Source organism: Muntiacus reevesi, chromosome 7 (assembly GCF_963930625.1).
Source record: "Muntiacus reevesi chromosome 7, mMunRee1.1, whole genome shotgun sequence".
NCBI lineage: Eukaryota > Metazoa > Chordata > Mammalia > Artiodactyla > Cervidae > Muntiacus > Muntiacus reevesi.
Genome location: NC_089255.1, coordinates 52,963,703 through 52,976,664, shown reverse-complemented (window position 1 = coordinate 52,976,664; position 12,962 = coordinate 52,963,703). Strand labels below are relative to the sequence as shown.

The window sequence follows — 12,962 nt, the reverse complement described above, 5'->3', positions numbered from 1 at the left end:
ATTTTACAAATGCTGCTGGTAAATTGCTTCAGTCATGTCTGACTTTTTGCAAACCCATGGAACATAGCCCACCAGGCTACTCTGTCCATGGGATTCTCCAGGCAAGAATACTGGAGTGTGTATTTTACATATAGTAGTATGTATCTGTTAATCCCAAACTCCCCCTTTCTTTCTCCCTCCACCACCACTCACTAAAAAATTTTAAAAAGTATTTCTTATATGTAGAATCAACAACAAAAAATGGAACTCATAGTTACAGATAGCAGATTGGTGGCTGTCAGAGATGGGGGTTGGGACGTGGACAAAATGGGTGATGGTGATAAAAAAGTACAAACTTCTAGTCATAAAATAAACAAGTCCTAGGAATGAAATGTATAGCCTGGTGACTATAGTTAATACACTGTACTTTATATTTGAAAGTTAAGAGAGTAAATCTTAGAAGTTCTCAAAAGAAAAAATACTGTAACTATATATGGTGCTGAACAGATTTACTAGATTTACTGTGGTGATCATTTCACAATATATACATGTATTGAAACATTATATTGTACATTTAAAACGTAATAAGTCAGTTATATCCAAATTTTAAAAAAGACTTTTTAAAAAATTATTTCCTTTCCTGTTTCTCCCTTCTCTCTTCCTAATACTTCTACTATTTGAATGTTGGGACAATGTGGATGTATACTCTAGTTGTTTCACCTGTTCTATTTAATTGCATTAACTTGTCTGTTTATTCACTGCTATCCGGCTGCATCAGGTCTCAGTTGTGGCACCGGGATCTCCGCTGTGCTTTGTGGGAAGTTCATTCTGGAGCATGGACTGTGCAGCTGCAGGGTGCAGGCTCCAGAGAGGGCGGGCTTCAGCAGCTGCGGCATGCAGGTTACCCGGTGGTGGGACACAGGCTCCAGCGCATGTGGGCTCAGTAGCTGCAGCGCCCAGGCTTAGCTGCTCTGCAGCATGTGGGGTCTTAGTTCCCCAACCAGGGATCGAACCCGTGTCCCCTGCATTGCAAGACAGATTCTTTACCACGGGACCACGAGAGAAGTCCCATCTTTTCTATTTTAAAATCTCTTTGTCACATTGTTCTATTTTCTGGAAAAAATTTACTATATTCCAACTATCTGACTGAACGTTTTATACATTTTAAATTTCCAAACTGATTTTTTGGAAAATTCTTTATTACAGCCTCTTTTGTTCAAGGGTTAAAATATGTTTTCATTCTCTGAGGACATTAATTATGGTTCTTTTTAAGTTTTCTTCCATTCCTACTTGTTTCATACCTAGTTGTTCCAAGTTATATTTTTCTGTTTGGTTGTTGGCTATCTGTTCATATTAAAAATGCTAAGTATAAATATTCTGACTGGAAGTTCTGTGTACATGAACCTGAAGATTTTTGATGAATAAACTTCAGCATGGTGAATTAGTTGGGCCATTAAAAATGACAAGGCTTTTGCATCCTAGTTGGCTTCCCTGTAGAGGAATTGTTCAATCTGCATTCCAGGTACACTGGGTTCATGTATGCATATGATAGAGTATAGGACTGAAGGGATCTCTTGAATCAGTATTTAGATTTTCATAATGCAGACTTTCACTCCATCTCTGTATTTTCAGAGCAGAATCTCACTGAGTCCTCAACTGTACAGAAAGTAAACCTCCAGCTGTCTGCTGTGGTAGGGGAGGAGAACTGGTAAGTAAAGTCTTACACACTTTCAACCAACCTTACTTTCTCCAGACTTATGCGTGCTCCTACCTTTAGAAGTACCTAGTTCTGCCAAGTTGAGAATGGAAAAATCCACGTGCTCTGAAGTCTCATCTTTCCCTCTACAATGTTTTTAGTAGCTGAGCAAATAAGATAGTTCAGTACCGCAAAATTAGTTCAACACAACAGGCTGATACCAGTAACTGACTTCAAGAGTTCATCCCTTTTAAACAAAGCTCTTCCTAACAAGACAAGGAAGTCCCCGTAGTCATGTTAACTAATTAATGTTCATTGATTTCACTTTCCCTTATAAAAACAGACATAAAGATCCTCAAATGAAACTACTTGAGGGATGGCCTCACTGTCTGGCCCTAAGCACTACTGTGGAATAATAAGAATTTGAGGAAATCATATACACTTTGATGCTTTCATGCTTAAAAATAATAAACATTTTTTCCAATTTTATTGAGAAATAATTCATGTGTAATAACTGTACTTATTTTAAAGCATATTAAATGAGTTCTGATAGATGTACATACTCATGAAATCACAATCAAGAAAGAAAATCTCTATCATCTCTAAGAGCCCCCTATAGCTCTGTGAAGTTCATTCCTTCCTTTTTACTCCTGGTTTCAGGCAACCACCAATGTGCCCTCTTGTCTTAAAACAGCAGTGAGGACCTCCAGCATAATGCTGAATGAAGCCGTAAAAACAGACAAGTTTGCCTTACTCTTCAACCTCAGGGGCAAAATACGCATTATTTCATCAGTAAATAGGATGTTTGCTATAGGTTTTTGTGTAGAAGGCCCTTACCAGATCAAGAAAGTTTCTAGTCCTAATTTTTTAAGCAATTTTTATTATAAATGGGTGTTAGATTTTGTCAGACGCCTTTTTGTAATAATGAAACAATCACGCTATTCCTTTAGTTTAGTTAATTATACTGAGTGATTTTTGAGAGGGTAACAGGCAGGAAGGCCAGGGGTCTCCAAACGGAGGAAAGAGGCTGCAAGTGCCAGACATTTTTATCTCTCTTAAGTGGCAGGAGGAAACAAAGCAGCGATATTTTTTCTTCTCTACACAAATTTAAAAGGAGGTTTCTCTTAAAATGCTGTGTTGCCATGACACCTGGTTTCACCTGAAGCTAACTACTCTCAAACCTTGAGTTAACCAATACATTTCTTTTTCTTATGGAAATGTTGTCTTAAGCTATGACTCTATCTTCAAGTTGGTTCCACCAAATGGCCCAACCTACCTACTCAGGTATTGTTCCCCTAATCTATGTAAACGAAACTATTTGTTAGTAATCTGCCCTTCTACAAGATTCAAGTCAATCGTTTTATGGCCAGGAATGAATTATCTGGTGCCATTCTAAATTTTATGACATTCCTTTCTTTTCATTAACAGATTGTGAGTGACTATATAACAATAATGTATCCTGCCTGAGGACAGTCTTTGGATTAAACCCTCTGGCTAATTCTGTTATTTTAAAACATAAATTATGGGAGTAGGTCTGGTCTTAACAAGGATGTATCCTGCCTGAGGACAATCTCTGGATTAAACCTTCTGGCCAACTCTGTTATCTTAAAATGTAAATTATGGGAGTAGGTCTGGTGAGGTCTTTACAACCTCCAGACATTCTTTGGATTCATTGGAGAATATATAACTCCATTGCTAACACTAGCAAAGGGAGTACTCTTTTGCCCCCTTCTGATGCCTATGTCAGAAGCTTTCTCTATCTCCTTTATACTTTAATAAAATTTTATTACACAAAAGCTCTGAGTGATCCAGCCTCGTCTCTGGCTTGAATTTGTCTCCTCCGGAGGCCAAGAATCCCGCCTCTTACCTTTCAGCAACAACCTTTCATTTTCAAAGGCTAAATTAACCTTGCCTTCCATTAGCCATTTCCAGCAGTCAAAATTATCTAGGATACGTGAAAAACAAACATGGGTTTGTTTTTCTCACTTAACAAGTTTGAAGAAAGATACTCCAGCATGATTTATAAGCTCTCCAATGTCATTAATGTCCCAAGCTCCTCCTTCTTCCCTGTTCCATCACTCTTAATGTATGGCTTACCTCTTAATGATCTCAAGACGATAGCTAACACATTTCCTGGCATAGATCTTCATCTTAGGTAGAAAAAGGAAAGAGGAAGCAAGCAAAAAGGAACTGGGGATACTTTTCTTGGAAAAGTAATACTTTTCTATAAATCATTAGCACATTTCTATTTCAAGAGTCAGAGCTATGTCACTTGGCTACATGTCATACAAATGTATGACAAGTGACATACATGTGTCAAGGTACATACATATATGTGTGTATGTGTGGCACACATATACATACAAGTGGCATGCATATGCAAGTGACATACATGTGTCACTTGGCTACAAGAGAGTCTGAGGGAGCTGAAGGTGAATTTTGTTTTTCTTTTTTCTTTTTTTTACTAATTTAAAATTACTTTGAAAAATGATTCACTGTTTGATCCTTAATTTTTTTCCATTTTACAATAAAAAATTTCAAAAATGTAAAAAAGCAGGCAGGAAAGAATAATCACCATCATGCATTCATAAAATGACTTCAATTATCAACTCATGGCCAACACCACTCATCATTACCTCTATCCACTTTCACATACCACACTATTTTGAAGCAAACTTCAGACATTGTATTTTTTAATCAATAAATATTTCAGTAGTCACCTCTACAAAATGAGGACTTTATAAACCTAACTATAATATCATTATCACATGTAAAGAAAAAAATGTAATTATTCATTAATTTCTTCAAATATCCAACCAATAGTCAAATTTCCCAGAGTTACGTTTTTTAGCTGGACACATTTCTTCTGTTCCCCACCCCCAAGTCATGACTTTTCTATCAGTGAAAAGGAGAGTACACATTGAGAAGGCAAGCTACAGTACCTGCCACACCATCTGTATTCCATATATACCACAAAAGTAGCTTGTCTGAAGACCATTTCTGGGGAAAATAATACAATATGCCTCCTATAGTTAAAATGCTATCAAATGAGCATTTTTAGTTAACAGTGACATTGAAACAGTAACATTAGACTTTTTAGGAGTGACCAAGTTTCCCTCTTCAAGAGGTCTAACTTTACTGACCATGAGATGTTTGTGAATTTTTTAAAAGCGGTTATGTACAAATCCCAGCTAACTGAAGATACCTGTATCTACAACAGTATATGTTCCTTGAAGGCACTGGCCACATGTTTAGTCATAAATGTATATTCCATAACTCCTAGCACAGAGGAGATATGCAGTAAATAAATATCTGTTAAATGAATGAACAAGATGGAAGAAAGTAACCATATTTGTCAGGCATCTGTAATGACACTACTGAAATAAGGGGGGAAGAAAAGGATTTCTAGAATAACACTTAAAAAAAAAAAAAAGGTGACATGCATTTTTTCCCTCTACCATGTTTCATTTCCCTTATATCCACAGATGAATTTTTTTTAAGCATCTTCAGGATATCTCATACCTATAAAAGTATGTTTGGGGTCCAACAGTATTTAAAAACAATCAATTTGTCTAGCAGTATTTGAAATTTGGAAGGAAGTGTTTTCAAATTCTCTAGCTTTATCAATATTTTGCTGAAATGGCATTAAAGGAGATAGCATAGTATTTAATTGGCACATCAATATTAAACCATATAAATATATATAAATTTAGTAATGGCTATTGCTTAAAATTCACTATAAATGACTTTTTAACATGCTAGATCTCACTGTTATAGTAGTAAAGACATACAGCCTTTGAAAAGAACACAGGTTTCAGAATCAGACAGATCTGGGTTCAAATCGTACAGGTTTGCTTATTGGGTAGTTGTTTATCTTTTCAAAACATGTTTTTCCTTTAAAATAAGAATAACAAAATAAAACAAAAAAGTATAGCAGCACTTACTCCAAGTGCTATTGTGAGAAATCAGTGATACAATCAATAAAATTACCTGGCACACAGTAATCATACAAGAAATATGAAGTCACTATTGTGTAAGATTTTACTACAAAATGTTCCATTTAGTAAACATAAATAAGTCCAAAACAAAGTTTAATATTCTAATATCAGATAAAAACAAACTCTTAGTTTTCAATAAAGAAAAATGTCCTCTCACTTATTTTTGAATATACCAGAATCAAAAGCTAGCAGAGTTCTTATCTGTTTACAACTAAATCTGCTTATGAGTACTTGCTTTCCTGAGTTACATGAATAAAAGACCTTTTAATGAAATTCCTAGTTTCTTATCTCTAAAGAAATAAATGAATATTCCTGGTACTGCTAATTCACTCCAAGTCTTATTGTACCTGAGTTAAACCCATAATTAATAACACTTGCCTAAAAGTCTAAAAAAAGCATGTGAGTAAAAACAATATTGAATCTTGGCTCATTTTATTATGAAAACTTAATTACTTTCTGGAAGAAGTCAGTTTTTCACCTTATTCTCTGTATTGTAGTATATCATACACTAAAATAATGACCTAATACTGTGGACAGATTCTCTCTCACACACACACACACACACACAATGACATACATACTTCACTAACATGACTCACTTTCCCAGAAACTGTTAATCACTGTACCTTTTGTGGCAAGATTTTTAGATGCTGAATTCCCAGTAAGACATTTATGTTTTAATTTTTTTCTCTCTTCTTTCATTTGCTTTTCTTGATGATATAATTTTTCTTCTCTCTGAATTATTTTAAGTTCTTCAGCTTTTCTTTGACATTCTTTCCAGGCTTCCAATTCTTTAGTTGCTTTTATCCGTTCATTTTCTTTCATATCTTCTATTTTCTTCCTCTCTTCCTCTTCAATCTGTAAAAATTAAAATTACCAAATCCTTTAAAATGTATAAAAGCAACATTTTAAAAATAAGAAATTCATTACAATAGTTAATTACTTTCACCTCTAAACACTTGTCATTAAAACTGCAGCAATAGTTAGCAATGAATAAAGAATTAAAATGGGAAAGGCAAATGATTTAGTAGAATGCTCAACAATCTGGGTGTCACTGAACACATATCTTAGTTTCAGGCTTCCCTGGTAGCTCAGACAGTAAAGAATCTGCCTGCAACACAGGAGACCCAGGTTTGAGCCCTGGGTCAGGAAGACCCCCTGGAGAAGAGAATGGCAACCCACTCCAGTTTTCCTGCCTGTAGAATTCCATGGACAGAGGAGTCTGGCAGGTTACAGTTCATGTGGTCACAGGGTCGGACATGACTGAGTGACTAACACACACACATTGATATGTTCTTGGGCAGTCACTTTCCCTAGCCTCAGTTTACTTGTATGTAAAATATAGGCACACATTCAATTACATGATATGTAAGAGTTTGGTTAAAAAAAAACAAGAAGAAAAGTTTGTTATTCTGAAAGTTAAGTCACTTGTCCCAAAACCCTTACATATACACAAATATGTATATGCAAACATTTGGCTTTCAAAAATACCAGTCTTTTCTGTCTTAGGACTGAAGTTGCACTGACCTTCATCTGAGGAATGAGGAAATAAGAAGGGATACAGAAAGCAGGAACTAGGGAGTTCGTCTCTGGTGGGTGGAAATGTGTGAACTTTGAATCCTGCTGTCAACTGTGTTTGCAGCTAAGTCACTTCAGTCGTGTCCGACTCTGTGCGACCCCATAGACGGCAGGCCACCAGGTTCCACCATCCCTGGGATTCTCCAGGCAAGAACACTGGAGTGGGTTGTCATTTCCTTCTCCAATGCATGAAAGTGAAAAGTGAAAGTGAAGTCACTCAGTTGTGTCCGACTCTTAGCGACCCCATGGACTGCAGCCTACTAGGCTCCTCCGTCCATGGGATTGTCCAGGCAAGAGTACTGGAGTGGGGTGCCATTGCCTTCTCCAGCCACACATGCATATGTACATATAAATACATATGTATATATAATGTATAATAGGCTGTATTACAAACATAAAAGTAGTCCTCAGGGATTAATGGGGAAGAGGAAGAATTACAAAAGGCATCATAGAACAGGTCACAGAATGAACTGGGATGAAAAGAAAAACATGAAGAAGGTAATACCTTATGATTATGATAAAGAGAAAAGGGAGACTACCTACAGCAAAGAAACATAGATTGACAAACATTAAATAATCCTTGAAGGTCTTATTTTTTTAAAAATGCAATCGGGGGAACATACCATTTAAAGGAGGAATGTGTGGTAACAGAAAAATTCAGAAAGCTAGAAAAATAATCACCTTACATGAAGAACTGGATTTTAAGTCCCTTGTACTGCTCAAAAAAGGATGCCACATAGTCTGGGATATGAGTTTAATATAGACAGCAAATGTTAGTAACTGAATAATGAGCAGCTTCTAATCAAAATTCCTGAAGAAACGGAAACCTATAATTGTTTCAATCTGGAATGAATCTCTGGTTTATCAAGGTGATGTTCTTTATAAACCAATCTCATTTATGAATTGAAATGCAAAGATAATAAAATACTAGGAAACTGAATCAAGGAAAATATTAAAACTATAATACATCTTAATCAAATATGGTGTTTTTTATTTATGATATTAAGCACTCAAAAGAGAAAAATAATATAATCTCAGTACATGTCAATACACTAGCTTATACTAAAAAAAAAATTTTTTTAGATCAATAAAAGAAGTTACACAATATCATACTTCATGATGAAGCATTAAAAATATTTCCAGTAAAGTCCCTAAGGCCAATATGCCTACTGTTTTACTATTTTCCTGGAGGGTATAACCTGCAGTACAGAATTTTTGCAATAAATAAATTTTTAAAATTAAAAACTTTAAGAAATACAAACATAGATTATACAGAGATAGAACCATCATTATTTGCAAATAATATCTTAGACTACCTAAAAGAATACAAGTAATAAATTGACAAACTATTAGAATGAAAGGGCTTCCCTTGGTAGCTCAGCTGGTAAAGAAACCACCTGCAACGCAGGACACTCCAGTTCAATTCCTGGGTCGGGAAGATCCCCTGGAGAAGGGATAGGCTACCAACTTCAGTCAGTATTCTTGGGCTTCCCTGATGACTCAAACAGTAAAGAATCTGCCTGCAATGCAGGAGAGCTGGGTTCGATCCCTGGGTTGGGAAGATCCCCCTGGAGCAGGGCATGGCAACCCACTCCAGTATTCTTGCCTGGAGAGTCCCCATGGACAGAGGAGCCTGGCGGGCTACAGTTCATGGGGTCACAAAGAGTTGGACACGACTAAGTGACTAAGCACAGCACATTAGAATGAAAATATTTCAAGGAGGCAATCACATACAGGATCAACTTACACAAACTCATAAAAACTAACTTTCCTACAAACTGGCAACAATCAGAAAATACAACAAAAAAGGTCATTTCATTAGTAATTGCCATAAAAGCTTTTATAATGCTACGAATAAGCTTAACAAAATACGAGCCAGTCCTGTATGTAAGCTAAATAATTTTCCTGAGGAATATAAAATGTTAAGTCTGAATAAAGAGAGATAAATGCCACATTCCTGGAAGAAAACCTCAATATCTTAAATATGTTGATATTCTACAAATTAATTTTTAAGTCAATTTAAATCTAATCAAAATAACAAGAGAACTCTTAGGAAGTTTGGTAATAAGTAAATGTGAAATTCATACACAGTAGAAAACATGCAGTTTTATGGAAGAATGAAGAGGTTGGCAATTTTCATCCATAAAGACTAAGTATAAAACTAGACAAATTTACCAAAAACAATCAATTCAAGGCAGTGGGAATTAACCAAAGGTAGCCTGCAAAGTGATACGTGTTGGATTCCAGAGAAACTGCTAAAGTCACAGGTTAAGAGCTGTGACAGGCTCTGCCCTTCTGCCTAAGGTTTCTTCCGACCACTCACTCCAGCCAGGATGACAAGACCCACATTTTTACTAACATGAAACTAACAAACAAACAAACAAAAAACCCAGCAGCTTTGTTAGCAAAAACAGTGGACTCATTTCAGGGTGGGGTAGTGAAAACCTGTGGCTTTGGTGGAGAAAAGTAGTAAATTTGGTTGGAAATGAAAAGGGAAAATGCAGCTGAGGTCTGAGGTTGAAGTCCTGGTTAGGGTAAGTGCTTGACTAGTCAGAAAATTAAAAGAAAGAGCATGTAAATTAGAGAGCCATGGAAGGTCTGTAATAAACTCACCATACACCCCTGGTTAAACAGAAAGTGATACATTACTGGGAGATACTTGAGGAAGCCTAGCATAAACCAAAACCAAGGGATACTTGAGAACTTGCTCTAACTTTGAATGTATTCCCAAATCAACATACAGACCAGTCAGCACAGGGGTGGAAGCCTTTCAGGTTGAAGGTATTTACCACCTATGCACAAGTCATTAGCTAACAAGTAGCTATGCAGACACAGGGAAGACATTTAAGGGAAAAACATAAGAAATTTAAAATAAGAATGAAAAAACTCAGCAGAAACATCAGCAGCTGTTTACCACAAGTGAGTCTAGAGTGACTCCACAGTTAAAGTCCAGGCAAGTTATTAAAAACTAAACTATCAATCAATAAATAATTTTTCAGAACTCAGAATTATTATAATCTACTAAAATGTCTTTCCTGCTGTCTCTGTAAAGAATCTGCCTGCAATGCAAGAGATCGGCTGCAATGCAGGAGACCTCTGTTTGATCCCTGGGTTGGGAAGATCTCCTGGAGAAGAAAATGGCAACCCACTCTAGTATTCTTGCTGGGAAATCCCATGGCCAGAGGAGCCTGGTGGCTAGAGTCCATGGGGTAGCAAGAGCTGGACACAACTTAGTGACTAAACCACCAACCACTAAAATGTGTAGTTTCCAACTAAAAATACATCAAGAAATAATTACCAAAAACTTCTCAAATCTGATGAGAACATTACACTTTTCAGGGAATTTCAACCAAGAATAAAATAAATACAAACAGATACACCTAGATAAAACTTAGTCAAACTACTAAGTTACCCCAAAGGCCAAACAGAAACCACAAATCTTTAAAGCAGAGGAAAAAAAAGGACTCATCATATACAAATGAATAATAATACATTTAAAGGCTGATTCTTCGTCAGAAACAATGGAAGACAGAAAGCAGCAAAAGACCTGTTGTTCAAAGAACAGGCAGAAAGAAATTAAAACTGCAAGTTCTAGATCCTGCAAAAGCATTCTTCATAAATGAAGACGAAATAAGCACATTCCAAGATAAATGAAAACTGAGAGAAACTGTCACAGACCTGCCCAGTAAGATACACTAAAGAAGATTCTTCAGGTTGAAAGGAAATGGTACTAAACACTAACTCAGATCCGTAAGTGGGAATGAAGAATATGGGAAATGGTAAATATATGGGTAAGTATAAAAGACAATTCAAATGGATAAACAAAATGTGGTATATACATAATAACAGAACAATATTCAGAATTAAAAAGGAAGAAAATTCTGACACATGCTAAAAAGCAGGTGAACCCTGAAGACATTATGCCAAGTGAAATAAGCCAGGCACAAAAGGACAAATATAATATGATTCCACTTACATGAGATACCTAGAGGCGTCAAATTCACAGAGACAGAAAATAAAATGCTGGTTGCTAGGGGCTTAGAGAAATGGGGAATGGGAAGTTATTATTTAATGGGTACAGAGTTTCAGTTTAGGAAAATAAAAAAAGTTCTGGAAATGGATGGTTGGTGATGGTGGCAAAACAATGTGAATGTATGTAATGCGACTGAACTATATATTTATAAATGGTTAAAATTGTAAATTTTATGTTATTTATGTTTTATCCATTAAAAATTTTTTAAACACAGTATTTGATTGCTTTTCTTCTCTTTCTTTGAAAACTTGAGATTTTAAAAAAAAAACAATAATTTTTAAAGTAAAAGTATAACACATATTGTTTATTTATAAAATCCACATACATATACCTATTCATGAATGGCAATAATAGCCCAAAAATAAAGAGAGAAAATGAAGCAGTATAAAGCAAACTTGCTATATTTTACTGGAACTGAGTCAGTGTTAAACTGAAGTAGATCATAGATTGTGATAAGCTAAAGGTGCATATGGCAACTGTTAAAAACTTGAATAACCTAAATTTTATAACCATATCATAAAAATTATGTTTATTTATATAGAGTATGTACACACACACACATACACACATATATGTGTAAAGCTAAAAGGTCAACAAAGGAGCTCCAGCTTCCATTCTGACACGTTAAAAAGTTGTTATTCCTATCCTTGTAACAGAAAAAAAAATGGACACGCTGAAAACGAAGTTTTCTGGACCCATCAGAGAAGTAAGTCACAGAGAAAACTGCTACTCTGAAACCCAGAGAGACAAGTGTGTCCAGAAAGACACAAAGATCTGCTTGCCTTTTCCAGAAGCGACTGGAGTTACAAACTGGCAAAAACATTTAAACAGTAACTTTGACAAAATGCTGGAGTCTCACTCAGTGTGGCCCAGCATGGCAGTGAGAAACTCTGGGGACATACAGTCTTAGAGGGTGGCCCCATATTTTTGTGAGCTTTACCATCAGAAACCCCACTAGATTACCACGACTAAGATCTGAAGAAGAACGCTGGCAGAAGGTGGGAAAGAATAATCACTGAGAACCTGCTATACAGTGAAGTAAGTCAGAAAGAGAAAAACAAATATCGCATATTAACGCACATATATAGAATGCGGAAAAATGGTACTGATGAACCTATCTGCAGGGCAAGAACAGAGATGCAGGCACAGAGAAGAGACTGTGGACACAGTGAGGCAGCAGAGAGGAGAGGGTGGATGAATTGACAGAGTAGCATTAAAACATACACCATATTATATATACTAATGAAATAGATAGCTAATGGGAAGCTGACATATAACACAGGAAGCTCAGGCAGTACTCTGTGACAACCTAGAGGGGTGGGATGGTATGGGGGGTGGGAGGAGGTTCAAGAGGGAAGGGACATATGTGTACTTATGGCTGTAAGGCAGAAGCCACACAGTATTGTAGGGCAATCATCCTTAAAAAAGAATTTAAAAAAATAATCATTGTGAAATACAGAAATATCAAAACATTCTCCATAACAAAGATAACTCTCCAGGAGAAAGCAGCCTGTCAGAGCTGAAGTCCCTTATCCGCACTGGGAGAAGGGAATTCCTCCCACCCCTGTCCTCCCCAGACTTCCTGTCCCACCTGAAGGGAGGAAAAAAAACCAGTTAGCTGTCAGGCTTCAGGAAAATAGACAGGAACAATGCAGCCGGGAAGAGAATGAGGGCCAGG

At 36.3% G+C, this 12,962-nt stretch overlaps 1 protein-coding gene across 4 annotated transcripts in view; it reads right to left on the bottom strand.

The window, feature by feature from the left end:
• The window catches only part of DNAAF4 (dynein axonemal assembly factor 4), an 83,536-nt gene that overhangs the window by 42,768 nt on the left and 27,806 nt on the right, over nt 1–12,962 (bottom strand). For all 4 annotated transcript variants that reach the window (XR_010663904.1, XM_065940557.1, XM_065940556.1 and 1 more), the window contains exon 4: nt 6,300–6,531. Coding sequence is in view for 3 of the 4 variants with exons in the window: in XM_065940557.1 (XP_065796629.1) it covers nt 6,300–6,531 (232 nt within the window). In the remaining variant the exon portion in view is untranslated. The remainder of the gene's footprint in view (nt 1–6,299; nt 6,532–12,962) is intronic.